Raw genomic sequence first — 26,996 nt, 5'->3', positions numbered from 1 at the left:
GGTCGCCAGTCCTTCGAAGAAGTCGTTCGTACTTGTGCTGTATTTGTGCAGAGATGAGAATATGATTTGGACCGTGCTGAGAGTCGTGGGTGCGGCGAGCAGTATTTCCGAGTTGAGGGCCAACGCATCCTCGTGATACGCGCGTAGGAGGGGTTCGTTGTCTGAAGATGATGGGGGCAAAGTGATGAAATACAACTCCAATGTCTCGAGCAAGCGACATCGACTGAGGCTCACAACTAGTGATTTCGTCACCGGCAAGACATGGTTATAGCGCGTTAGCTCGATACGAAGGCAAGATCGCAGACAAAGAGGACGTACTACTAGTCCTGAAGTTATCGGTCACCGGGAGGCTTCTCGACACGTATGCATGTGCTGGGATGGTAATGCACGTTAGGGTCGCCTCGCAATCTGGAAGAAACTCGTTCAAGACAGAATCCAGTGGTTCGCCTTCAAGGCTCAGGCCTAGCTCCTCGAGCTGCCATTTGGGCTGCGAATGACGGAAAAGGTGGATTATTCCGCGGTATCCACTCCATCCCCCATGCGACATCCTGCTCAGGATCAAATTGCTGACGCTAGGGGCATGTCGGATCGGAGGAGCGAGCCCAAGGGATGAAACCGTAGTAGGTCCAAAATCCCAAGTGCATTCTAGATCGTCGACGCAGAGGAGTCTAAGGGCAGAGAAAAGCGATAAAAGGTGGACGACGGGGTAGAAGGTACCGTCTGTGGTTGCGACCACCCACATGAATAGCGCATCAAGGGATCGGCGCGTCGATGGTCCATAGACCTCACCGGAGGGTATTCGAGACGCGAGGGTTGCGCCGCGGATGAATAGGACGAGCAGAGATGTGAGATGCTCCATCGCAGTCTCCAGGTCTTGCACATAGATCTCCGGGAGACTCGGATGCTCCAAAGGATCTTCTCCGAAGTGGCCCTCAACAAGGAGAATCTCTACCCGGGCTGACGCATATTGGGCGGTGGATAACCACTCGACGAACTCCGTGAGGCCCCTCCCGGGTACTGTGAGTTGGCAGCTCGTAGTAAAGAAGAGATGATGTTGTGAGGATGGGAGCCAGGATCGGGAGACGAGGGCAGTCGCAAGCAGCGACGCCTTGTCGTCGTGCAGATGGTCGATGATGTTGTCCGTGACCTCTCCTGGGAGTCCTGGGAGGACGGAGGCTTTGGTCTTATTAGGCTCCGGTTGCAACATCTATTATTCGGTGTCCGTCAATCCTAAGAAAGTAGAAGAGCGGTGGAGTACTAGGCTAACGTACCCTGTTCAATCGGGTTTTCTCGAGTCGAGGACGTTGCTGACTCGGAGGAGCCCTTAGGGATTAGTTCACAACTCTCCCGCTCCTCCGTCTTGCCGGGTGATGGCGTGGGTGCACGGCACGCAGAAGTCGAAGACCTCGTGCCGTTCGGGAAGTACCGTGCCCGAGAGCCTATTCCCTCCGGGGAGCAGATAGTTGGCGAAGGTCGAGCGAGCAAGGCCCACACTTATTCAAACTTAAGGAGCTATGTGTTCTTTTTTCAGTACGCGTCACTGCGCTTTGGACATGTTCAAAGTCTGGCACGGCGGGCAAAGCACAATGTTCTGGCCTGTAGCAGGGCAAAAACCCCGTGACAGGTCCGTCGAATGTAACCTTTTACTGGCCTATTACCTCCTTTAGGGCTAATTTACCCGAAAAAGTTACATCCGACAGAAATGTTACTGGCCTGTTACGCCGTCCAAAATCTTGGATTGCCCGCCGTGTGGTAACAGTGCGCACTCACCAGTTCACGAGAAAATGGTACCCTTGTCGCAGCCTTCGCATAGCGCACTCGCGTAATTACATAGCGTTGAGGAGAGAGAGCCAAAGCGATGGCTGCGATCGGGGTCTTGCAATGCCGCAGCAAACATTGCTTGCTTTGTCCGAAATGCGATCACGTGACCCTGTTGGTGCGGCCACCATTGTGGCCCGTGGCCAGTCCAAGCGCAACCACCATCTATATATTCTCTCCCCCCATGTACGACACCATCCTAGTAGTTCTAAGCTCCTTCTTGAGTCTCCGTCCACCACCAGAACAGTTACATCACACACCTTCCGACCTACTTCTTGAATGATGCCAGGAACTACGACCATGGCGGAAGTGCCCAGTCTTCTCACTGCTACGAGGCGGCGTTCGTCGAGGAAGAATCAACCCAGTAAAAGTGTCAGCGAGTCCATATGTGAGGTGAGTGAGCAGCATTTTCCGAACGCTCATGGCGCACGGAGGCTCTCATGCGACCTGTCCATGGTGGTTATGGTAAGAGTCTCCTCGCTGACAGAGCATCAGCTACAGAAACCACGCCGACTTGCAGACACTCATACCGACTGCCACTGCCTGTCCGATACCCGGTGTCAGCTTGCGCTGGCGTATCAACGGGCCCGCGATTATTGGGAGGCCAATCCGGACATGACGGTGCGTTTGTCGTCCTGTACGTTGACGCGTGGTCGCACTGACATGCGGACGATAGGAACACGGTCCCACTGACATGCATCAGGTAAGTTCAAATAAAGAATATATAACGGCCATCTGCTCACCCGCTAGCAGTCCATCGAGCAATGGTTGGTAGCGAAGAACATCCTGGACGGACCTGCACTGACCGCGCCCGAGGTGAGAAGGCCAATATCTACATCATTGAGACGCTAAAATAGCTCACCGTCGTCCAGCAACAACGTCAGGCCGAGCTCCATCCGCCGCCGCCGCCTCCTAGTATCAATGGACGACGACTAAGTTTGAAACTCCCCAGCCTCCGTCCGCTTAACCTCCGGAGGCGGAGTCTACCAGTCGTCGGAAGCCCTGGTGTTGCGACGGAGCCCCGCAAGCGCACCAGAAGCACCCCAACGCTTCCTCCATCGCATACACCCTCCGCACGAAACGACCTGTGGAAAATTCCGCGATCCCCGAGGATGACCTGGGCGGGCCTTATGAAAGGGTTCAGATCATCTACGCACAAGGTGAGTGTTATGAAATTGATGCACGTCGGTACGGTTAATCTCGGATATGCTTACCTTTGTTCCAGCGATCGCTAAGCGGGGGAACCGACCTCGGGCCAGTGTGTGAAGAGACCCCATCGACCCTTGAGTTGCTACCGCCTGTGTTCTCGAGCAGCACGTGCAGCATCATCTCAGGACGAGAGGAAAGGCACAGTGCACAACCCTCTAGCGCGGTATCAGACCCGTGGGTCGCCAGATTGCCTGTCCTTCGGAAGCCATCCGTTGAGGACGAGGAGGCCTCTGACGACAATGCGATCCAGCTCTGCGACAGCCCGGAGAGCTTACCGCAGCATCTCAGTACTCCTATTGAAGAAAACGACGTCGCGAACACCATGTCACGGCCTCCAACGCCTTCTATCGCAGAGGTAAGTCCTCCAGTCGTGCATCAACAAGGATTATACGCACCTCATCACCTACCAGCAGTCCATAGACCCAGCATATAGAGCCCTCATGCCAATCCTTCATGGCCTCGAAGCAATCACCGAGAACCCGAGGAGGACTTCGATCTCGGAAGAGTTCAACGACGACGGCTACGTCCAGTTCTGGGAGACGTTCGCGCAGCTATCGCCGAAGGAGATCCTGTACGCCGTGTATGCAATACGCGGCGGCGCTCTGGACGTTCAATTTGATACACCGAGCGGACATCCACGTCTGGTGCTTCTACTCGCGCTGTGGGCTCTGGCTGCCACCGGGTTTGCGGTCTACATGTACAGCCAGCCCCGATGACGAAGCCGGCGGACACTCTGTAACATTGCTAATACGTTATTAGCGTAGATATCAAATCAAACAACGATACCTACAGCAAGGAGCTGCTCTGCTCATGACGAGTTGGGTGACTCCGAACAAGCTCAGCTGGACGTGGCGAAGTTCGAAGCGCCTTGCTGTGAAGGATCGGCAACTGCCGGCATAATCTTCGAATCCCTGTTCGGGATATTCTGCGCACACCTGGTCGAAGTCCGTGTCGAAGAGCTCGAAGGTCGGAAAAATCACACCGCACACACGAAAAGAGTATGTTTCACTCCCATCACAATTCGTAACAGTAGCCTACGTCGTACATCGTCATGAGCGGTCATTATCAGTCATACGCTTGCTCCTCTTAGATGAGGGTCCAGCTGATGCCGTGGAGACGGCCGACGTCCAGACTCGCGAGCTGCTGGAACGCCGTCGGCGTCAGGTCAACGCTGCCGGGCGCGCAGCCGGGGCAGGTGTCCGCGACGGTGACCGTGACGGTCTTGCCGTCGGGGCCAGTCACGACCATCTGGCGACCACACATCGGGTTCCTGTGGAGGGGGCGATGTTAGCATACAGTCACAGCCTCGCAGCGAGAGTCAGAGAGACGGGGTATGGGTGCGAGGCATCCTTGCAGCGTGGTGGGAGGATGGACAGAGATACTCACGCGTTCGGGTTGGCTCCAGCACCGGGGAAGCTGGTGATAGTGGCGGCGTCGACGGCGACAATGAAGTCGGCGTCGGTGTTAGTGAAACCGCAAGAGCCGACGCCAGCAGAGTAGAACGTTGCTAAGAAGAGCAGGCGGTCAGCAACACATCCGGACTACGTTGAACGACGAGAGAAGGCGCACCATCACCGCCCGTCATGGTCTGAGCGTAGCCGAAGGTGGCAGCGGAGAGGGCAGCAAGGAGGACAGCGGAGAAGCGCATGGTGAAAATGATAAAGAGTACTGAGTGGGGAAAGGCACCGGGCCAAAAAGAATTGTGATGGAAAGCGAAGGTGAGTTACAAACTGAAGAACTCGAGCTACAGCTGGCCCTCCTTATATACAGTCGTGCGTACGGAGCAGACGCGCGCCTGGGAGGTCGTGCTGTCATGATCCATCGGACATCGAGCGCACGGAGTTACGGCCATCAGAGCACCAGATACAAATTTGATTGGTTTTTGCGGCAGGACGAAGGCTGGGTTTCGGCGCGCGGCGATGGTCCATTGAATCCGGTGTATGATGGACTGCGGTCGTGCATACATGCGTACTACATATGATCATAAGTTTTCAATTACGCCCTCAAGCAGTGCAGGTGTGCATACCGGGTGCAAGCGTCTGGATGCCTGAGCTATGGATAGAGTTTGCGGCTTTGAGAGGGCTCGCTGCAACTTGTGTTGCACTACACCCAGGGGGAATGCCTCGCCAGTAAGTAGCGGAATGCAGTGTGTACACACGCGTCTACTCACCATCTATCCGGACTGGCCAGGTCCCCACACGCCGCCTCCGCATCGCAAATGGCAATTGGCGCATGGGTTTCATGTCGTTCCCAAGGTGATGTGGATGCCATCTCAAGTCGAGCCCAGCTTTTGCTCACTGCCTCCGCGCCTGCTGTCGTGTGTGCTAAGCGTACATGAGTAGCGCCTCCTGCATCGCATTGACTCGGAATGACCTGTTATATACCCCACTGGCACAACTGGTTAGCAAACTTCGGAGCACTGGTGAAGACATGTATACAGCATCTACCAGTTCTACCGCGCTCGCCTGAGGGACAGTGGTCCACAACTGTCTACCCTTGAAGTGGCTACGTGAGTATACCTCCGTGTTACCAACCTGGGATGTCTATAAATCGAACGTTCTCCCACCGTGTCCGGACTTGAGGTTGAGATTGAGTGAGTCCGCCGTCACCTACAGTTCCCAAGACAACATTCAAGTTATCGCGTGTAGAGGATAGGATATACTCATGACTTCCACGGGGGACCTTTGGTTGCGCAACGGCGTGCCGCGTAAACAGGAACGTTCACCGCGCTGGGTGGGCGGTGTGCATATCCCGTACTCAGACACACGAGTTCGTCTGGAGATGTGCCGTGGAAGTGAGTACATAGCATGACGACGAGAACGAGTCGGACTCACCACGGCACCCAGCCCGCGCAGTCAGCAAGGCAGGATCAATCTGGTATAGCAGCACATACAGAGATCACATTGTCCAACAGCTACACGCCTACATCCTACAGTCCTCCGATCCGTCCCTACCAAACGTACAAGGTATCATCACAAAGCGTACAAAAGGGTCACAGTGTCCCCTCAGAAGCCGGGCTTCTCAATAGTGACCCAGCTCTCCCTCTTCGGGACCGCGCTGAGGAGCATCAAACATGAGAAACGGCGTGGCAGCCCCAAGAGTCAAAGGACGACTCACCTCGGCTTGCCCAAGACGAGCTTGACGGTCTTGACCTCAAAGCCGTGGAAGCTCAGCTTCACAGCCGACGACGAGTCCTCCGTCTGGTAGACGCTGAGCTCCTCGAGCTTGTCCTCCAGCAGGTTGGTGATGAGCACTTTCACAACGGAGAGGTGCTCCGCGAACTTGAGCTTGACGGTGCCGTGACCACCATACGCCTCGTAGAGACGCAAAACGACCGAGGGCGACTCGTGCGACTCGAAGTCGTCGTCCAGGCCGCGCTTGACCGTCTCGAGGAAGACGTTCGGCGCGCCTTCGAGCTTGAAAGCGGGCTTCGTCTTGAGCAGAGGGGCCTCGTTCGTGTCCTCAAGGAGACGCACTAGAGTTCGTGTCAGCATGACGTCACTCACGTAAAGACGGAACCAGCCTCACCGTGGATGGGCGAGTTGAAGATAATCGCGGCGATCGGGACGTCAGACTCAAGGAAGTGGCCCTGGTGAGGCATCACAGCCCAAGAGAACTCGTGCTTGCCTGAAGAATAGCTCTACGTCAGCCTCGTTTGAGAACGACGTCGCGGAAGGACATACCCTGGTCCTGCTCGGCATCGGGTGCAGTGGCAGCACGGAGCAAGGAGATACGCAGGACGTTCCCACGGCACGAGAAGCCGTACTTCGACTCCGAAAGGATAGCGACACCGTATCCGTACTCGCTCAAGTCTGCGTACTTCAGAGGCCGTCAGTGGCTATGGCTTGACCCTTATACAGAGAAAGCATACTTTGTGACCGCAGACCTCGAACTTGGCCATGTCCCAGGTTGTGTTCTTGTGCGTCGGACGCTGGACATGGCCGAACTGCGTCTCGTACGTCGCGAAGTCGTTCTTGATATTGAGCGGGACCTCGAACTTGAGGAACTCGTGGCGCTCGTGCCAGTCGACCTCAGCATCGAAGCGGAAGAACGAGCGCGAGTTCTTCTTCAACGAAGCTGCATGGCAGTCAGTTGAGTGTTCGTCCGGGTTCAGGAAACAGGCGTTCACAGTGCCTACTCACCTGGGATAGCATCCAACGAGATCTACAGACGACTTCAGAAAAGCTGACGATTTGATTTCTGGAAGATCACGTACCGAGACGTTGATCGTGCTCTGGCCATACTTGATGACTGACTTGAGGGACGCGCGTAGGGGGCCTTCAGCAGCGATCGAGATGTTCTCGAAGCGGAGCTTCTTGAATTTCTCCAAATGGTGTATCTCGACATCTACATGGCAAACAAGTTCAGAAAGGATGTTGCGACGGTGAAAACAAGGACTCACCCCATGCATCCCAGTAGTTGGGCTTGTCGTCGAAGATGACCAGGCCTCCCGTTTCGCCGGCGGGAATGAGCTCGCGGCTGAGGAACCGAGGTGAGCAGAAGTGCGAAGAGCACGATACGGCCGAAGGGTAACGTACTCAAGTGGTACGTCGTAGAGGCTGGTGATCCTGCCGTCAACGATCGTCAGCTGCACACTGGCGTTCTTGAGCACGAAGTGGTCCGTGCCAACACGAGCGACTGCGGAAACGAGCGAGTGTCAGAGCCGTCCTCCCGGTGCGGCGCGGACGAAGTCAGGGCTTACCGGATACGGGCTTGCAATCTGCGTACATGCCAGTACCGTACGCGACACCGCCGCCAGCAGAGCAGTCCAGGAGCGCAAGGCCGGTGGTGCCGCTCTTCGAAGTCTGCACGACCTGCGACTTCAGGCGCTGCGCTGCACCGGTCAGCGCGACCTCGACGATGTCACGGCGGGGGAAGAACGTTGTGTTGAAGCCGACGATCGTGCCCGTCTTCTTCGACTTGAAGGCCGGGTCGGTGAACGAGACCGAGGGCGGGAAAATTGCCTTGAACGCCTCCTCAAGGAGCGTCTCTCCGTCCTTGCGCACCTCGGCGTACAACTTCTCGGCGTCGTCGTAGACCATGCCACTAGACCGAGCCTCAGCAAATGTAGTCAGGTGTTCCGAGAAGATACGCACATGGCCGATCCGGGAAGAACTGCGTCGTCCCTTCGTCAGTCGATCTCGCGGCTACCAGAAGACATTCACGTACCATCGTGGACTGCGAGGGTGACAGTCAGCATCCAGTCTCGTCCAGTCTACAGAAAGGGACAACTCACATTGGTTGAGCAAAACCTTCTCCCAGCAGTCATTGATCTTCTCGTTCGGGTACACGTAGTCGCTCTTGTGGTACTTAAAAAGACTGGCAAAGGTAGAGATGATCTACGCCCAATGTAGATAAGTCTCCAGCGTGGCGTCCCGCAGAGGACGGAGCTCGTGTAACACACCTCAACGTCGCGAAGAAGTATCTCAGACTTGCGGTTGCCCTTCTTGATCGATCCTGCATTATTGCTTAGATAACATCGCGGCCACTCCGGGCGAGTACGTACCGTGCGAGGTGTATGTTCCACGGTGGAACTGGTCGGAGCCGCATTAGTCCTAGCCATACCCAAGATATCAAACTTGCACACCTCCAGATACAGTTCACCGCTCCTGCAGATCAGAAGGAGAGTCAAGAGCAAATCAATCTGGCTCGAAAGGCAATCACTGACCAGTTTGGGAGCTTTGTGCCAGCATTGGAGTCCTTGGCGAGGACATCAAAGAACTCATCTACGGAATGGCCCATGTTCACAGGCGGGATATCTCTCGATTTGTTAGAAGTCGCCCGAATGCGGCGGAGCTGGCCATCCCACGATTAGTTCGGAGAACATCCAACGACAAAAGATTAGCTCACGTTCTCAAGCATCTTCGCAAGCGGTCCACCTCCACCATCTCCGTTACCAAAGACGAGCAGGGAGATGTCAGACGATTCCAGGTTCTGTGCATGGTGAGGATCGTGGTATAGGGAAAACTCGAGAAAAGGCATACCTTGTGGTTGTTAATGCCCTTCACAACGTCACCAACCGTGGCCTGCGCAGTATAGGTGTCTTGGGAAGCCTCGTGAGCGATAATCGCGGATGTTACGAATCACACAGACGCACCGACTGGCGTCATGTGGCACAAAACTTGTGTTCCGTCGATCCCGACCCAGTTAAACGTAGAGTGCGGGAAGTTGTTGCTGCGAATCGATCTCAGATACACATGTCCTCGCGATCTGGCGTTCAGATGGACTTACATGTTGTTCCTGAACAGTTCGATCACGTCGCCGTTAGCTCCGTACACCACACACACAGGGACCCACACCCTGCAACCGATGATGTCGCACTCACCACGAGAGCTTCTGCGTGAAGAAGTAGTCCATGTCCGCAAGACGGATCAGCTGGGGGAGTGCACCCGTCAGGCCGAAGGAGTCCGGAAGCCACGCCGTCTTGCACCGGATCCCGAACCGCGACTCAAAGTAGCGCTGCCCGAAGATGAACTGGCGGGCGAGCGCCTCTCCCGAGGGCATGTTCGAGTCGTTCTCGACCCACGAGCCACCTACAGGGTGGAACATGCCCGCTTTGATCTTCTCCTTGACACGCTCGAAGAGAGGCGGGTAAAGCTGGGAGGCATGAGCGGAACCATTCCAAAAGACGAGCGTGTCTCGTACCTGCTCGAGCCACTTGTACTGTTGTGCCTGACTGCACGTGAAGCGGTGCTCGGGGTAACGGTCCATGAGGTCGACCTGGGTGGACCACGATCGAGCCACCTTCTGCTGGGTGACTCGGTAAGGCCAAAGCCTGGAAATAATCAACAACTACGCGCGCGCATCAATCCTAGCGACACTCACCAGGCCGTATCGATGTGGCAGTGACCAATACCCCAAACCTGCGCCTTCTCAGCACCTTCTTCGTAGACCTTCTCGCCTTTCTTCGCCCAGTCCTCGCCGAAAACCTCCTCCGCAAGTTTCCTGGCATCAGTCAGACTATGAACGTCTCCCTTCTCGAAGACGTTCATGATGGCATTCGCGGTAGTGAGCGCCTTGTTCTGCAGCGCCGTGTTGCCCGGCAACGAGTCGGTGAGCTGGCGAAGAGTCTGGAAGTCCCATAGAAGCTGCCAAGCCTCCATGTTGGGGACAACCAGGTCAGCGGAGGCGAGGCCAAAGTATCTGTTCATCTGTGGCAAGCTCAGTCCCGAGGGGCGAAGAGCGAGCTAAATATAGAACATACGTCTGGAGGTGCAATGGTGTCCCCGTTCCAGGGCACACCGAACATGCCGTTGCAACTGGACTCAATGACGATCTCGTGCTTTCCGGCCTTGATCACGCTGGGCGAGAGGATGTACTCGACGCGACGGTCGCCGCCATAGCCTCCAGTTATGCCTTGGAGCGGGGTACCGTCAGTCGAGTAGATCATGGCCTCGCAGCCCGGGTCGAACTCGACTGTCTCGATGCATCAGTACGATATTGCGGAATTGCGGAGGGGTCACTTACATTGAACGCGCTCATACTGCTCCCAGTAGGAGGGAATGGTGAGAGAGACCTTCCACCAGTGGTTGGTCTAGGAACGTCAGCGTCAGAGGCGGCTTCAATTCCGAAGCAAGCTTCGACATACCCCTGGCAATCCTGATGTTAGCTTGATTCAGAAAATAGACATAGAGAACAACGGCACGCTATGACGAAGAACTGACAAATGCAGGAACTCATCCGCTGCGTCAGCGGCCTTGCGCCTGCCGGTCATTAGAGGGACCGCTTCTATCATCGGCACGGACAGCTAACGTTCTGCGTCCTACACTCTAGCCCACCACGTACCACATGAGGGAACACGTCCTTCTCCGACGCGACCACTACGCTCGGAAGTACAGATACTCCTCAATGAGGAGCTTCTGAAGTCTGGATTCGTTCTACGACATCCAGAGGTCCCTCCAGGATAACCCGTGGGCGCTATCCTTTGAGGACGCCGCGGATTATGCATAGGAGGACTGTACTCTTGTGCAAATCGCACGATAAGGCGGTCAGCAGCTCTCTCCTCCAGGGGCTTGAAGTCGCATACATGTACATGTCTGCAGAGGTCATTCTGAAAACCCTGTAATTCTGCACATGGCTGTGGAAGCACTGCATGTACTTGTAGATATCGCAACATACCCGTGATCCTAGAAACACAACCGTAGGAACGCTATCCAGCTCGCTGCCCGCATACTACGGGTATGGTTGTTGCATCCTGGCTATACGAGCCATATCAAATATAACCAGAATGTAACACGAACATTGCACGCGAAGCGTGAAGCGATGATTATGCCTCAGCAAATGCCCTCTTATGGGAGCGCATATGACGACTCTGTCATTGAGAACAATGCTCCTCATGAGCAGACCTTGACGTCCGAGTTGCGCAGACAACCGGATATCCAGCCGTCATCCACCTAGCTCTTACATACCCCCGTCCTCCCGAGAAGCAACCAGGTAATCCCCGCCAATAATACGACACACTCACATGAAGGTCCGAACGACTCTCCCTTATTCGCCGGCCTAAACTTCTGCTTCATAGCCTCCTCGAAGCTCGGCTTCGACAGCCCCGGCGCACTCCACACCTCCAGCTTAACGTGCTCCTTGTTATCGATCCTATGCGTGAATAGCACCGACGAGAGGTTGACGTCGGAGAAGTGCCCGCCCTCGAACGTTCCCAAGCGGTTCTGGGTGAGATGCTTGATCCATTTCGCGCCTGGACCGTAGTTTTCCTTTGGGTATCCCGAGGACGCGGACGCGCCGTGTCCGTGGTGGCAAGCCATTGCGAATGGGGTCGAGGTGGATGTGGTGAACGAGGAGGAGGACGACGACGACGACGAACAGGCGGAGTGATCGCAATAGGCGCCGTGGGGTACGGCCCGACTAGGTGCCATAAGTACCGGGTAAACATCTGTTCCTGATAGCTTCTAATGAGTCTTGAAGGAAAGGTAATCGGTAAGTAGACTTATTTGTATCACGTAAGTAACTAGGTATTGATATGTATTGATGGTCAGCTCCTGCGACCGAGCTCGAGGCCGTCGCGTTCAGAACATCGTCGATCGTCTACACAAAGTCTCGAGTTCTCGAAGATATTCGGGCTCTCACCGACTTACAATAGGTTTGAGGCGCAGTCATATCAGCGGCACGAAGCCATTTCCATCCTCCGAGGTCGGTGGCACGCGGTCACCGCGAACGTAGTACTAGTACCACTCGTACGTATCTGGCCATCAAACAGGAGAACCCGTATTAATCACTGTAAGTACACATCAAACTAGGCAGCAAGATACATCATACAATCAGCAGGATAAGCACTACCAGTACTAGTCGACTAGTCCAGCAGGGTATCGAGAATCGAGATAAATTATGATACAACATGAGCAATAACTCATCGGGTCGTCAGTACGTCAGCGCTCAGCAGCGGATTCATTGGAACGGATCGTGAGGCACATAGCGAGCAAGTCTCAAGAGGCATCTAGACTGTCTCTACCGGATGCAGGATGCAGCTAGAACCGCTTGCCGCGGTCGAGGGCCTCTAGTGCTGCGTGGGTCCGGACGTGGAGTCCATTCTGCCGAGAGAGCATCAGTCAGCGGGATGAACAGCGACTAGGATGGAGTAGACGTGACACGCACCTCCATGCTGAACTTGCCCTGTAACGACGATCATGGATGGTCAGTCTTAGTCCTGATGCTCGACGCCACATTACACGTACCTTGCGCGAGCCGGGAGCCACTTCTAGAGGTTTACCTATGAGATGAAATGAGGTGTCAGTCAGTGTCTGGGCCATCACGTAACGAGACCGAACTAGAGTCTGTCTGTCTGTCACGAGCGACAACAATCTGAACCCCGAGGTGCCGAGTCGACGTTTGACAGTCCGGGGAGGGGCATTCGCGCCTACCTGAGACGCGACGTGCTCCGGAGTGGGTCGACCCAGTCTACGCGGAAGTTCCTCGGGTTACTGCACCGGGGCCCCAAGGCCAACAGAAGATTGCACTACCCTCCGTAGCCGCCTCGGAGCGCAAGACCCAGGACTGTACTCTGTGGCTGCACAACGGGTCCACATAGGCTGAGGAAACCACACTGCCAATACACGCGCAGATTCCGGACGGACTGCCATGGCGCTCAAGAAAAAAAAAGCCCAAGAAAACAACGACAAAATGCCGCCTCGACTGCATACGAGCATGCCGCACTCACCGGAGAGGACTAGTTCCAAATGCGTCCGAGCGCCCTCCTTGTCGCCCTGACACGCCAACAGCCGCGCGTACTCAAAGTCTGCAAAGACAATCATTCAATGAGCACGACCAACCAGTCCGAACACATCCTCAAGAAAGAAAAACAACACTCACGAGAAAAGTAGACCAAATAATGGTCATACACGATCCTCGGGCCGTCCCTAAACACCGCCTCAAAAGCCTCCCTCGCGCCCCTCTCCGCCACCGCCCTACCCTCCTTCACCGCAGCCTCCTCCACCGAGTCGATCACAGCGTCCGGGTCCGGATACGCCACGAACCGCAAACAAATCCCCCTCAGAAAATTCGCAAGACACAGATCGTCCCAGTACTCCGCCTCGCCCTCGCCCTTGCCCCCAGTCCCAGTCCCGGTCCCGGTCCCGGTCCCAGTGGCGTACTTGGCGGGATTGCCCGCGTGCATGCGGAGAGCGGCGAGCTGCGCCTCGACGCGCGGCAGCATGCGCTGCGCGATGACGCTCCGCGGCGCGTGCTCGATCCCCAGGAACAGATACGCAAACTCGAGCGCGGGCAGGGCGAGCCGCCCGCCCTGCTGTTTGAACTTGCGCGCCTTGCGGGCGACAAGTTTCTGTGCATCGTCCAAGGTTTTTTTTTTTCAGGGTGCGGGCGGCAAGGATACGTTCGGTGGAGCGCCAGACGTATGTAAGGGCAACGGCATGAGAAGGAGAAGGAGAAGGAGAAGGAACAGGGGTGGTGGCGCGTGGGGGGACGACGAGCAATTCGCAGAAGGGCAGTCAGATGGTGCAGGTGTGGACGGCGTGAGGTAGCGTGACGCACCTCGAGTGGGATAGACTTGCCCGCGATCCTTTGCCGCAACCCAGGGATCTTTTCCATGAGCTCTGTGACCTCCTCCGCGTGCTTCTCGCCTCCGAGTTCCAGCAGACAGACCGCAACGCCGTACGTGTACGTCGCCTTTGACCACTGCAGAGGCACCCCGTGTCAGCATGAGCAGGAGCTATGCCGACATCACCGAGCACCAGGTTGCTGGGTGCGCAGCGAAACACTGAAAGAAAAAGGAAAAAGAAAAACTCACCGAGGCCTCGGCAGCGAGCGTCCGCCAGCACTCGAGCGACGGCGTGATGTCCCAGAGTGCAAGGTTCGCGACGGCCATCTCCCAGATGGAGATAAGATGAATATTCCGGTACTGATTCTGCGCCTCCAGCGCCTTCTGGTAGTACTCCAATGCGACGGCTGGCTGGCTTCGGCACAGATGCAGCCGGCCTTGGCCGAACAAGAAGAACACACCTGTTCGCCGAACGATGCACAAGGTCAGCATAGAATCGTAAACCCCGGACCGAACGAGTGCACAAGGGTGACAGGGGGGGTGGGGGGGCGAACGCCTCAGATTGTTGAAACGTGTATCTCGTACACCTGTCGAACCGAGCGCGGACCCACACACCGCGAAATACGCACCGTTCGGGTAGCGCTTGATGTGGTAGTCCAGGATTTTCTGCGCCATATGGATGTCGACGCCCTCAAACGTGAAGCTGGACAACACCAGATGAAAGATGAGCAGCGCCATGTCGCAGATAGTGCGGCGCACACCCTCCTTCTCTGCTCACGCAAGGACGTGGCATCAGCAACAACGCGTACGAACTGCGTACTCGAAGCATGGACGCACCGAGTCCGACGGCAGGCACATCAGAATCCTGGCTCCATCCGCCCGCCCTCTGCAGATACGCAAGACCAGCATGGCGGTCGCCCTTGTACCCAAACAGTTCGACAATGGTGAGCAGACGTGATGGCATGAGGGACAGGATGAGGTTCGAGATCCCAACCCCAAGGTAGACACCTGAACGGAAGTCGGCGTCGACGGATGTGTCCTCGGGGCCCTTGCCCTTCGCCTGGGCTTCTGCGTCCACGGCTTCAATGTATTTACCGAGTTGACGGTAGATATTGATCGTGGTGCGCATGTTCAACCTGAAACAGGGTGAGCATGTCTCATGAGCTATTCCTACAACTCCGTCGGAGACACTCACGCTTCCTTGATGAACGCGAGCCAGTCGCCAGAGTAAACGATACCTAGAAGAGCCTAGGACATCCCGTTAGCACGACAGAATAGGCAAGTTGCGGAGCATGGAACACGGGAACGCGCGAACATCTGTCAGCGGAATAACCGGGGGGACAGAACGAAGCTGATTTCTGAGCAGACCCGGAGAGAACCAGAGATGTGTGGTTTGTGAAGCGGTATGAAGAGATTCCCATCCAGAGTGACGCATGCTGAGAAGCGAAGCGCACAGACCAATGATAGATGGTATGTATTCGGCAGTGCGAAGGAGAGAATAGCGAACTGCACCCGGTGCTCTCCAGATCCTGTGACCCCATGACTCAGCAAGCTTTAGCATTTGTTTGAATGACACCCCTTGCGGTGCAGGCAAGTGGCTAATTTCTCGAAAGAGGCTATGAAGTCCGTGCGCGTCGGTGGCAAGCCCAGAAAACTTCGGAGTCACCGCAAAACGTAGGTGGAGGCGCAACAGTGCTGCTTGGCGACGGCGGTGTGTGAACGCAGCCGCTAGAAGATCCGCGACCGCGCGCACACACCACGAAGCTGTCACGCAAAACAACAAGTCTGTGTCATTGTTCTCCACGAGCCTATGATATGTTCATTTAAAGGCCCTTCTAGCCGCAAAAGAACATGTTGTTGTATCTTGGGGGTCCGCAGATATGATATGTCCGTAGCATACCAGGCACGACAAGCACTGATGTTCCAAGCTGCGCCTGGGGTCGCTCTGGAACATGATGTTTCAACCAACGAAAAATGCCCTTGCTCCATACGGCAAGGCGTGGAGTACCTCGTGCATAGCGCCGAATGTATCACAGTAGCCCTCTCAGGGGTATGCGATAGTTCATCCAGAGAAGGCGTAAAAGAACGCTTCCAGACCACAACTGTTCGTGACATGGTTCACCGCGGAATGGGATAGGAAACAGACATCAGAAGCGCATAAGAACACCAATCTACTCACCTTCTCGAACAGACTCTCTGCATACACGAGCTCGGCGTGACGCTCCAGATTGGACATACTCTTGATGAAGCCGACACCACTGGTGTTCAGCGAGCCAACGACGAGCCCAGCCAGACGGGTGGGCAGGGACGCTACGCGTTTCCTATGGCGCGCCGCGACGTCGTTCCCGTGCCTCACATGTTCGATGGCATCTTTCAGGTCCTGTTGACCCTGCGGTTCAACAGAGAAGGGCGAGAAGCGTGCGCACATAAAGAGCCTCACCTCGTCTTCAAACGACATCAGACCTTTGACGCACTGAATGAGGCCGAAGCCGGTGGCGATGTACAGCCGTTCCCTGCACGTCATGTAGCGACAGGTCGGGGAGGAGTAGGAAGCGGACTCACATCTTGGGGTCGTACTGTTTGCAGTAGTCCTCGGACTCATACATGTGTGACCGCAGGAAGACATGCAGCGCGTAGGCGATGCCCGCAATGTCGCCGGCGAGTGCCTTGTCCGGGACATATGGCCCAGTCGGGAAGGGGGGTGGGGGTGTCACCCAGAGTTGCGTCTTGGGTTCTGTCGAGACGTCGTTGGCCATGATTTAGAGACGAGCGGGCTGTGGGCGACGTCGAGGAAAATGGCTTGAGGAATGCAGGGTGCAGCGTCACCAGCGCTCGGAACGTCGGAGATCGACCGACCAAACGCGCGGTATGCGGAGTAGAGTTGCGCGAGGCTATGGAGAGACACAGGTCATCTACGGGGTGACGCCGACGTACGAAGCGATGCACAGGGTCGAGTGAACGCCGTTGGCGACGGCGAGCGGGAGGCAGAAGACGACGAGGAGAGAGGAAAAGACGACGGAGGTAGAGAGCAAGATGACGAGGACGCTGGATCCGGGGATGGACTCCGGGCGTTCGCGGCTCGGGCGCGCATCAGGCACCCGTTGGCATTTGCCGACGACGCGGTCATGTGAGCATCGCGTCACATCACCCAGCGCCACCGGCACGCGACTGCCATCCAACTCATCGCCAGCGATCTCTTACTTTGGTTAACCACCTCATCGGTAAGTAGTGTCGTGTTGTTTACAGAATTCGCTCAGGGTACTTCCTATTCAGCATTCGTCAACGACCTCCCACCTACGTGGCTTCGTTGCCTTGAAGACCCCTGCCACGAGTACTGCCCCTAACCAAGCAAGGTAGTTGACAACCACGCCTAACAGACTGTCAAGCTTGTCGGACAGCGATGAGACAATGCGTTGTTTTTCTGGGACCCATGTGCGGCCGACCCGCACAGAAGCCCATCGGAGAACGGAGGTGGCTTCACAACTCAAGTTTCACGCTGTAGCAACACTTGGAAGCCGCCATGGACAGATGGCGAACTCTTACCCCATATTTGCAGGGCAGCTATCTAGTCTCGACACGGATATAAGAAAACCCCCCTCCGACCTTCACAAATGCCGATGGGCTCGTCCGGTCTCGCCGAGAACACGTACCGCCGATCCTCCCGCAGAAGCATCACGAAATGGCTGCGGAGAGGGATACTAGACGTAAAGCGTCCAAACCACTATAGTTGTGGTACATCTCGCGGGAGAAGCCTGGGACCCGACGTCGGTCTCAGGTTGTGCATGGCCGCCTGGTCAAAACGAACGCAGAGCTGTCAAGACCACGCGGCTACCCACCATCTCGACAGCTCAGTGTCCCATACAGGCAACTCTCTCTCTCTCCTGCCGCAACCCGAACAAGAGCGAAGCCGCGAACCGCTCCGAGGGCAAAACGGATCGCGGCCCAAGTTCCTGTCTGTTGACATGGCTGCTCGCTACCACATTTCACGGACGCCACACCCCAGGCCAGTGATCCCGCTGGGAGCGGGGTCGAGCGACTCGGGATATGATGGACAGCTACCGTACTCGAATTGCAGTTTACCGCTGGCCTGCGCTCGCGCCAATGTCAACCTACACCTCGTACGTGAGGCATACTCATCATCGGTAGCCCCCGTAAGTCCGACGCAGCGCCGCGGCAGTTCCCGTCGGCACACCGACAACTGGGCGATATGCGGCGTGAAAATCGTCTTTTGCATCGTGCTCTACACAGGATACAGGGATCGTCCACTTTCCGGTCCCGGTCCTTGTCCTCGTCGTCCACAATGCACGGCGTGCCCATATGCATCATCGCCACTCCGCTCGCACTACGCGGAAAGCACAAGAGCTACAGTAGAAGGCTCACGAGACGCTCCCCCGGTCCCTCCTTCCGTGCTCCGATCACGTCGAGTCTCGACTCCCAATATTACTGATTCAATGATAGCCACCTGATTGCATGCGCCCTGCCACTGCAATTTGTGCTTTGCGAGATCCATCGCCCCCACACATCGCGCTCGTCCGCATCTCGAGCACATCTCGCCATCCTCTCAATCCTCCGGGGTGATCGACGAATTCACAAAACCCTCTCCCCCCAGCGCCCACGCGCCGCATCCGGCAACGCCCACCCATGCATGAACCATGGAACCAGCGCCGCCCAGGCGTCTCGACTAATCATAGCATATTCCCAATACTGGCATCCTGCACTCAGACCAGAACAAGAACTTGAAGAAGTCGCGCACTCATCCACGCGGCGCCGAGGGAGGGAAATTTGGACAACGTATGTCCACTGACACTCTTCGCATGCGCGCCCGCCGGGACCGAGGCCGCCTCCGCACTTCGTCGCTCCCTCGCGAATGGCCCCCAAGCCGCGCTTCCCTGCCACCCGCGCAAATGCCGTGCCCACACGGTGCGCACGATGTGCACGACGCGCCCATATGCCCCCGCGCGTGCGATCGGACGAACTTGCGAATCGACGTACGGTGACGCGAGGGGGGACGAAAGGTGGGCCCGAGTACCGTGCAGTGTGCACTGCAGCCACTGGCTGCACCCAGCTGGCTGCGACTGAGACACTCCAAACATCGAACCCACCTCTTCTTCGAAAGGCACAGCGCACACTTCCACCTTCCAGGAAGTACCGCAACGTCCCCGACGGCCTCGGGCTCGCCCCCGCAAAACCCATAGCTCCGGGTCGGGCCCATTGCATTCCCGCGACAGCCCAGAGCGCGCACGCATGATGCCCCCCCGCCATCCGCCATCACACGTACTGTACATATTCAGCGCGGGCGGCCGGATCGCGATCTGCACCCTAAGCTCACGACGAGAAGAACGGAGGGTTTGTGTGTCCGCGTCGAAGTTCGGGAAATAGACTCGCCCCCGGCCTTGGGTGGCCCGCGCGTCTGCGCGAAGCTTTCGCCGGCGCTCTGAGTCCCAGGCTGCAGAGTCGCCGCACCCTGGTCCCTGAGTGCGCCCTGGACGAGGAATCGGATGCGCATGTCCTGATCCTGAGATGGCGAGATGGCGAGCAACTGCAAGAAGTCTGCTGCGCGTCTCAAGAGGGGCATATTGTCGGGATCGGTCGCGCTCCCTCCAACGTCCAGAAGCTCACGAAGCCCCGGGCTCAAGGAGGAATCAGGCCTCAGGAATCACTGCCATCATCCACTGGCATGACGGCCCGCCGGGACTCGGACTCGGAGACGGTGGCTATCGTTAACATTATCGAGGTCGAGTCGACCTACGCCGCTTTCACGTTGTGCACCCACTGTGCATATGGGAATATGGGAGCACGTCGAACTTATTTTGATAGTGATAATTGAGTACAGAATCCAGAGGAGTACTTGCTTCTGGGCGTCTGACTCCGACCCTGCAGGGTGCAGCCGCCAGTGGCGTAACCTTGGCGTCAAGTCCGCAGTTGTCGTTCAAGTTGTCGTTGTCGTTGTTCCAAAGTTGAAACGTTGACGCCTTCACTGGCAAGGCTGCCGAATCGGCGTGCACGCTTCAGGCTGGGGGGTGCTCTCTCTCGAGCAAGTGTTGTAGAGGGATGGATATGTAACCGATGATGCGACGATGCGATGATATGGCATTCGGGATGCAACTTGGGTAGTACTAGTGTACATGAGATGCGATGAAGTTGAGCGGATGAGAGCCGGGATGAGAGGATGAGAGCCGAGCGCGGTCTAGCAGTAGCCTATGTAGATACAAAGATACTCGAGGAGAGAGAGGGAGAGAGACTCGAGAGAGATGGCATAAATTAGGGTAACGTAGCGAGTAATGTGAGAGAGCACGGGCGGGATATCGGGAGAGCTATGCAATGAATGGGGAAAAAAAACGATAACTATGAGAGGATAGGGTGACTCGGAGATGGCGGCGGGCGGCGAGCGGCGAGATGGAGAGGAGAGATGAGCAAAGGGACGAGACAAAAGGGAAGGCATAGAAGGTATGAATGAGCCACGATGACTCATGAGGAGAGCAGCGTGATAACGGCGACAACGTCCAGGACGAGAAACAAGACGAGACAGACAGACAGACAGAAAAACAGACGAATCCCCGAATCCAACGGGCACCGCTCAGATCGTCGCCGGCCAGCTCCGCGAGTGCGGCGGCGAGTACTGTGGCTGCGGCTGCATCCCATAGTACCCCGCCGGGAACTGCCCCTGCGCCTGCCCCTGCGCCTGGGCCTGCGACTGCGACTGGGAGTGGGAGTGGGAGTGGGCGATCATGGACGCCCAGTCCGGGGCGGGCACCCAGTCCGCCGGGCTCAGAGGCACGCTCTGGAACCCGGGCGCGGTGCTGTACGACGGCGAGCTGCTCCTGTCGCTCGCGTACGCGCCGTCCGAGCATGTGCTCATGTACCCCGGCGCCTCGTCCGCGTCGTAGTCGATGTTCTGCACACGCGGGAGAGGGGGGGGGGGAGAGAGGGAGAAGACACACGTAAGCGTAAGTCACGGCGTCAGAAGAGAAGAGCGAAGGGAGCGACGGGGCACACGCACCTCGAGATCGTCGTTGAGCGCAAAGGGCGAGAGCGCGTCCGCGGGGGACGTCGTGAAGTGGTAGTGGATGGACATCATCCCGGCCGGCTTCTGCGTGCCGTCGGTGCCCTGCTTCGTGATCTCCTGGATGATGATGTACGGCGAGAGGTCTGGTGCCACGGCGAGACCAGTGTAGGTTCCGAACACGGCAACGAGCAACGACAAGAGGCGGGAGTCAGGGAAGTGCACGACGTGGCGTATGGAAGGGATGACGGGACGACATACCTGTGCAGCTGCAGAGCGTGTCCCAGTACCCCGGGGCGAGCTTCGTGTAGTGGAGGTACGACGCGCCGTCCGCGGCGTCGCGCACGCCCATGACGGCGGGCTGGTCGACGTGGAGGACCGTGTTCCCGCAGAACACGCTGAAGCTCGAGAACAGCGGCAACGGCGAGATGGACTTGAACGTGACGGTGGGGTCGATCGTGCGCAGGGACCGCGGCTCGACCCACTGGTACGCCGAGTGCCCGAGCACGTTAACTTCGCTCTGCCGGGAGGGCGCGGGCTGGCCGTAGGCCTCGCTGGAGAGCGGCCACGCCTGGTTCGCCGGGGGCACGCTGATCCATACGTGGTTGACGGCTGGGGCCATGAGGGTGCTGCCGCTGGCCAAGCCGTCGGCCATCGCCATGTCGCTCGCCGGTCTCGTGGGGTGCATCATCTCGTAGTGGCGATCCGATATGGCCTTCATGACTGGAAGAAGACAGACGGATCGAGAAGAGAAGAGAACGTCCGCGATTAGCAGGGGACCAGACAGGCTGCCGGACGGCGGGGGCGCAGCCATGAGAGGAGAACGCGACTGCTACTCACTGTGCTTCCCCGCGCTCGTGTCGCGGAGCTGCTGGATGCGGCTCCCGACCTGTTTCGCGGTGCGGATCTCGCCCGTTTTCTTGAGGATGTACTCCGAGATGAACTTGTTGCGGTTCGGGAACCGGGTGAGTCCGCGGGGCGACTTGGACTCGGCGGGGGCGTATCTCTCGAGGCCTGGCCCGATGCGGCGGTCAGCTACACGTGCACGGATGGGCACGGTCGTCATCGACCGAGAGCGGAGACACACCTTCCATGAGTGCGGCTTCGAGATGCGGGGGCCAGACGACTTCATTCTTGTCCTTGGACATGCGATAGCATTTGCGACCGGCGAGGATGGTCTGGAACGCAGCGGGGGGCGTCGGGGAGGACGACATGTCGAGGACTCGGAGTATGAAGGGCAGAGAGAACTGTGCGGGGACGAGTCGCTCCGAGGCAGGAACGGGTGCGGACGGTCGAATGGGGGAGACGAGTGACGAACCACGGCGGGCATGGCATACGGCATATGAACCAAATTGCAGGCGCCTTGCCGGAAGGTTGTGCCGCAAGAGGAAGTCATAATGCAGTCGCACTAGGAGAGCTGAGAGATTCACCGGAGATGGCCCCGTCGTCCACGGTCGCGCTAACTGGGAAGCACGAGGGAGCGACCCAATCGGTCGGGTGGGGAGAGCCGCAGACTGAACGTGCATCGCCGCATGACAATCATCCCATTGAACGCGAAGGCGAGGACAGTAGTACGAGAAGAAGAACTCCTGCCACGCTCTGTGATCCGGTGCAATGCGGCAAAGTACGGGGGGAAGACGCGCGAAGAGGGCTCTGGCACGACGCCGGAGCCCTCTGATCTCGTCGGACGGCGAGAGAGATTAATGGAACCGGCTACTGTACCCTTACAGCGATGCGGGTGACGCACACGAGTGCTGCTCGGACGCACTGGACACAACGAAGCGTGCTTACGACATGCTTCCGCGACTCTGGGGGCTGCGCAGGCCACCGGCGTCACGCCCCGGCGGACGAATCTGAAGATGATGAGCCCAATCGCCCATCGAAAGAACCTTGTTCTCGCCCCGTGGATCCTGTCGGCGGTTGAGTGATGTGTCTGCGCTGCGATGGCGAATCACGATGGTGTGTCCTGCAAACAAGGCCCGCCGTTCAGCTTCAATTTGTGATGAGGAGACGGAGGGGTGTGAACCCAGATGCCGTTTCGCCCACATCGACGTGGATCGCATCCCCGAGAAGGTTCAATATCGATGTGAGGGCCGTGTAGACTCGGAGTTCGGGCGGTGGTGTCATCCGCTCCCGCTGCAGCCCGTGCCGCCAGCTGGGCACGCGCGAGCTCAGACAGTGGCCCCGGCACGTCAGAGGGCACACCGCGGTGACAGACTGCACACACTACTTGCGCGCGGCGGAGGGGAAGTTTTTCGGGAGCGATGCGAAGGCGCTGCCCGGCGCTCTCCTCCGGCGATTTTGAGGTGCGAGCGATGTTCCCGCCCTCATTTGGTAAACTCCTGATAGCCGCCCCCCGTATAATTGAAGTTCGCCCTCCGCGCGGCGTCCGCCGTCTGTGCTGTGCTCGCCAGTGCGACGTCTCCTCCCGATGACCCACTGTCCACGCTTCTCGGCCAAACCATCCCCCAAGCTACGCTCTCTCGGAGCGCCATGCCCTCGCAAACCACATGCTCTGTCCGTTGTGGGGTATATGACGACCGTCCGCAATTTTCCCCGGCGGTGCGCCTGAGTTTGCGGGGCAGGGGCACAAGCCAAAGGCGGGGTACGTGAAGAGCCCGGACGCACCGTGGACGCCGTGCAAATGAAGCAGGAATTGTATCGGGAACTCTGACGGAACTGATGCCGCGAGTCTCCAATCTTGTCTATCGCCCAGGAACTGACAATGTCTGCCCGGTGGGGTGGTCCCAACTGGAACCGCACTTTATTCCGATTCCGGAGGTCATCACTGATTCGCTTCTCGACCACGAATATTGCAATAAACAGAAACAGAAACAGAACGCTGGCAAATACTAGATGCTGCTGCGAGACCTCCTCGACGCGGTTCTCTTTGTTCCGATCCTAGGCGGGGTGGCCAACCCATCTGCTACCGCCACTATTCGCGCAAGCAGCAGTAGTAAGCTTCACGTCAGCCCGAGGCTCTCCCTCCCACCTGAAGCTGACCACCGCGATTTGACAGACGAATTCACCATTCACCACCACAAACACCGCGGCCTGTCCCCACGCCAGCCCCGGCGTTGTGCAAACTGCGGCCCTAACGCAGCCATCCACCGTTGTTCTCGACGGCCACCCTTACGGCACGGTCGGGAACACACACCGTCCCCCCGGACGAATGGGCACACAACAGCGAGTCGCGCTACGCACCCGCATGATACGTAGCACCCATGATCTATCTTTAACGGGTAGGTTCTGTGGTGGTCCTGTCAGCGCCCCGGGTCCGAGTCCGCAAGTGCTCGTGCTCGTGCTCGTGCTCGACGGTGCGTTCGCTAGTTCGTCTGGGAAGCAGGCTGCAGGCTGCAGGCGGGTGCCCGCTCCCTTTGTCTTTTTGCCTTTGTCGTGTATCTCCGCAATCCACCGTGCTGGGGCCCGCGACCGACGTCCTTATTGGACGGCGCGTATGATACGGACATACGCCATCTGCGGCCAGTCTCGACAGTCCGGGCCTGTGGGAACTTGAAGCAACTTGGGGACCGCATGCGTTTGGGAACTCACTCATGTATCAATACCATGGATGCGACTTGCGACTTGCTCTCGTGATGAGTGTCTGATTCTCAGAGTCATAGCTCCGCTGGGCCGCCCGTTCACAGGCGGGGGGCACCGTCAGAACCCAGAACCCAGCAGAACCGCAGACCCGACTTTCGTCACGGTCACGGTCTGCGGCGGCGCAGTGCAAGGCTCAGGGCTTCGCGGGAGGACGGCGGCTTCTGCGATCAGCTCTGCGTCCGCGCGCCGAGTGTGCCCCCGCTGGCTGGGAACGTGGGCCGCGTGTCAGAGTGTCAGAGTGTCAGAGTGCCAGAGTGTCAGAGTGCCTTTCCTCACCGAGTTGGTTTCGCAGCCTGACGAGTTCGCGTCGTTGACAGTTCTGTCCCCAACGGGAAATGGTGCAAGTTGGTCTCTCGTTGACAGTTCTGTCCACAACGGGAAGTGGGAGATGGGAGATGGGAGATGGGAAGAGCCTGAGGACGATCCGCCGCCGCTCCCGACCCCGAGGATCGCGCCGCACCGCACCGCGCTGGCCGCAGTCCGTCTTCTTCGTCGCATCCGTCCAGCTTCAAGCTTCAAGCGCAGCCTGAGTCTGCCGAGGACCCGCACGCACGCATGCGCATCATGAGCTCAAACAACCCAACAACTTCTCGTGTTTGGGTCGCGGTGGATAGAGCTGTGCAGTCACGGTCCGCCTCAGGCTTCTTCGTCGCATCCGTCCATCATCCAGCTTCAACCTTCAACCTTCAACCTTCAACCCTGCGCAGGGCCGAGGACCCGACGCATGCATACCAGTGCCCAACGACCCAACACTTTCTCGCGTTAGGAGTTGAACGTTGATCCCAAACTCTCTGACAACTCGGAACCGTACTCGGATACGCCCCATCCGATCGATATCTGCCACCTCGCGGATCCAGATCATGGAGGTGGACCGTGACAGGCGCACTGCCGGTGCCCAGTGGCTGGTGCGGGGAGCTTTCAAGTTGGACTCAGAAAGTGGCGGCCGCGGGCGCAGCCGCAGCCTGGCGGGTCTCCAGTCTCGAGTTGTTGAAACAACTTTCTCGCAATCTCAATCATCTCGCAATCATCTCGCAATCTCATCTCGCAGTCTCATCTTGCACAGGCAGCCCCTCGACACTGGCAAGCAGCCTGCTGCACTTGGAACTTGGAACTTGGAACTTGGCGGCCCGAGAATCCTCGAACCTGTTCTGTTCTGTTGTGTACTCATACATCATACATCGTACATAGATGATCTACCCGATGAATTGAACATGAACACGATCATGGCCTGCCAATCTTGAATACAACAAACAAGTCTCTCTCAGCCGCGCTGTAAAGGGTAAAGGGAGAACGGTACTGCCGTGAGCCCGCGAGCTTGTGGCCCCGCATCAGGATGAACGGCGCCGGGGAGAGTTCCCCGTGCACCATGCACCGTGCGGCGTGATACGAAGATCGCACTACGCCGAGGGGGATCGGGGTGGCGGAACTCGGATGTCAGACTTCACTCCCAGTCCCAGTCCCAGCTCCATTCCCAGTAGTACGGCGGTGGGCGGTGCCAGCCGGGCATTGGCCACTGCTGCAGTCCTAAGTCGTACGGGCTGCCAGTGGTCGTCACGGTCCTCGTTCGTCCAGTGCTATCCCAGCCCGTTTCAGAGCGTGTATGCTTGCACCACCGACACGGACACCGACACGGACGACACGGACGTTCGCGTTGACCAGAAAAACCTTGCCACCCACTGCCTGGCGCCAGTGACAGGCCAGCTGCTAGAGCCCGAGTCGCGTTCAATTGCAACTTGAACTTCGGATGCCCTTCAGCCTGTCCGGACTCGGTGAAGTTCGCGATGCATACGAGTCCCGGCAGTCACACAGATTTCTCGAGGTACAGCACCGAGTGCTGAGTATTGAGTGCTGAGTACTGAGCACTGAGCAGGCACCGGGCGCAGCAGCGGTCGGGAACCACATGTAATGCCGATTCCCGAATCGCCGCCTCGATGGAGTCGCCGCCTGGGCGGGAAGCCGGGAAAACGGGAAAACGGGAAAACTTCGCTGGTCGCTGGTCGCCGGTCGCCCTGACTGGCTGTGCAGAGCAGCATCGAACTGCGTCATGGACACCCTCAAGTCTCGGGCGCCGAGAGGGACCTCGACCTCAGGCTGACGTCGATGCGTGCGATTTGAATAGACAACGGACGATGGACGAGGGACGAACGATGATGGACATGGACATGGTATAACGGGCGGCGTGCAACGTGCAACGCTCGGACGGCAGATGCGCCGTGCGGTGGTATAGATATATGCAGGACGTACTACGAGGAGGACGACGACGGTATGTATGTATGTGTGTGTGTGCGGTAGCTGTCAGTGTAAGGTATACGGTAACGTATATAGCGAGGGGCGGGAACAGCAACAACGACGACTCCA

At 57.6% G+C, this 26,996-nt stretch overlaps 9 protein-coding genes across 9 annotated transcripts; 3 read left to right on the top strand and 6 right to left on the bottom strand.

Annotated features, from left to right (window-relative positions):
• Positions 1-265: 265 nt before the first annotated feature.
• L226DRAFT_572854 (uncharacterized protein) lies at positions 266-1,207 on the bottom strand (the record flags this gene model as incomplete). Its single annotated transcript, XM_067684740.1, has 1 exon — positions 266-1,207. One exon carries the CDS (start codon positions 1,205-1,207, stop codon positions 266-268), a length of 942 nt encoding a protein of 313 aa, XP_067533310.1.
• Positions 1,208-2,345: 1,138 nt separating this feature from the next.
• Positions 2,346-3,744, top strand: L226DRAFT_614617 (uncharacterized protein; the record flags this gene model as incomplete). Its single annotated transcript, XM_067686666.1, has 6 exons — positions 2,346-2,439; positions 2,495-2,521; positions 2,572-2,634; positions 2,691-2,978; positions 3,044-3,382; positions 3,441-3,744. The coding sequence occupies exons 1-6, from the start codon at positions 2,434-2,436 to the stop codon at positions 3,741-3,743; spliced, it is 1,026 nt and encodes a 341-aa protein (XP_067533309.1). The 5' UTR covers positions 2,346-2,433.
• A 282-nt stretch (positions 3,745-4,026) lies between these two features.
• Positions 4,027-4,750, bottom strand: L226DRAFT_536908 (barwin-like endoglucanase). The gene is made up of 3 exons (XM_067681219.1): positions 4,597-4,750; positions 4,414-4,534; positions 4,027-4,297 (listed from the first exon to the last, which is right to left on the bottom strand). The coding sequence occupies exons 1-3, from the start codon at positions 4,673-4,675 to the stop codon at positions 4,114-4,116; spliced, it is 384 nt and encodes a 127-aa protein (XP_067533308.1). The 5' UTR covers positions 4,676-4,750; the 3' UTR covers positions 4,027-4,113.
• On the top strand, positions 4,597-5,403 carry L226DRAFT_536907 (uncharacterized protein). The gene is made up of 3 exons (XM_067681218.1): positions 4,597-4,998; positions 5,054-5,130; positions 5,198-5,403. The coding sequence occupies exons 1-3, from the start codon at positions 4,968-4,970 to the stop codon at positions 5,363-5,365; spliced, it is 276 nt and encodes a 91-aa protein (XP_067533307.1). The 5' UTR covers positions 4,597-4,967; the 3' UTR covers positions 5,366-5,403.
• A 500-nt stretch (positions 5,404-5,903) lies between these two features.
• L226DRAFT_536906 (glycoside hydrolase family 38 protein) lies at positions 5,904-11,861 on the bottom strand. Its single transcript, XM_067681217.1, has 23 exons — positions 11,492-11,861; positions 10,616-10,617; positions 10,495-10,561; positions 10,232-10,443; positions 9,853-10,178; positions 9,673-9,802; positions 9,353-9,624; positions 9,117-9,201; positions 8,878-8,994; positions 8,696-8,823; positions 8,615-8,636; positions 8,534-8,561; positions 8,432-8,484; positions 8,260-8,366; positions 7,730-8,073; positions 7,566-7,665; positions 7,430-7,506; positions 7,240-7,374; positions 6,899-7,104; positions 6,711-6,846; positions 6,556-6,654; positions 6,145-6,502; positions 5,904-6,084 (listed from the first exon to the last, which is right to left on the bottom strand). The coding sequence occupies exons 1-23, from the start codon at positions 11,784-11,786 to the stop codon at positions 6,033-6,035; spliced, it is 3,351 nt and encodes a 1,116-aa protein (XP_067533306.1). The 5' UTR covers positions 11,787-11,861; the 3' UTR covers positions 5,904-6,032.
• A 300-nt stretch (positions 11,862-12,161) lies between these two features.
• On the bottom strand, positions 12,162-17,055 carry L226DRAFT_536904 (uncharacterized protein). The gene is made up of 13 exons (XM_067681216.1): positions 16,595-17,055; positions 16,473-16,545; positions 16,212-16,412; positions 15,228-15,280; positions 14,870-15,168; positions 14,662-14,802; positions 14,282-14,493; positions 14,026-14,169; positions 13,348-13,816; positions 13,196-13,273; positions 12,714-12,748; positions 12,634-12,651; positions 12,162-12,569 (listed from the first exon to the last, which is right to left on the bottom strand). Exons 1-13 carry the CDS (start codon positions 16,786-16,788, stop codon positions 12,507-12,509), a joined length of 1,980 nt encoding a protein of 659 aa, XP_067533305.1. The 5' UTR covers positions 16,789-17,055; the 3' UTR covers positions 12,162-12,506.
• A 1,500-nt stretch (positions 17,056-18,555) lies between these two features.
• Positions 18,556-19,639, bottom strand: L226DRAFT_145110 (uncharacterized protein). The gene has a single exon (XM_067672388.1). The coding sequence runs from the start codon at positions 19,292-19,294 to the stop codon at positions 18,620-18,622; it is 675 nt and encodes a 224-aa protein (XP_067533304.1). The 5' UTR covers positions 19,295-19,639; the 3' UTR covers positions 18,556-18,619.
• Positions 19,640-20,609: 970 nt separating this feature from the next.
• L226DRAFT_466575 (uncharacterized protein) lies at positions 20,610-22,249 on the bottom strand (the record flags this gene model as incomplete). Its single annotated transcript, XM_067675987.1, has 5 exons — positions 20,610-20,927; positions 21,033-21,181; positions 21,297-21,758; positions 21,876-22,049; positions 22,123-22,249. The coding sequence occupies 5 exons, from the start codon at positions 22,247-22,249 to the stop codon at positions 20,610-20,612; spliced, it is 1,230 nt and encodes a 409-aa protein (XP_067533303.1).
• Positions 22,250-24,105: 1,856 nt separating this feature from the next.
• On the top strand, positions 24,106-24,624 carry L226DRAFT_145080 (uncharacterized protein). The gene has a single exon (XM_067672387.1). It carries the CDS (start codon positions 24,208-24,210, stop codon positions 24,550-24,552), a length of 345 nt encoding a protein of 114 aa, XP_067533302.1. The 5' UTR covers positions 24,106-24,207; the 3' UTR covers positions 24,553-24,624.
• Positions 24,625-26,996: the final 2,372 nt, after the last annotated feature.

The sequence above is a fragment of the Lentinus tigrinus genome (assembly GCF_003813185.1).
Source record: "Lentinus tigrinus ALCF2SS1-7 unplaced genomic scaffold L226scaffold_21, whole genome shotgun sequence".
NCBI classification, from domain to species: domain Eukaryota; kingdom Fungi; phylum Basidiomycota; class Agaricomycetes; order Polyporales; family Polyporaceae; genus Lentinus; species Lentinus tigrinus.
This window is presented reverse-complemented; position numbering and strand designations above follow the sequence as displayed.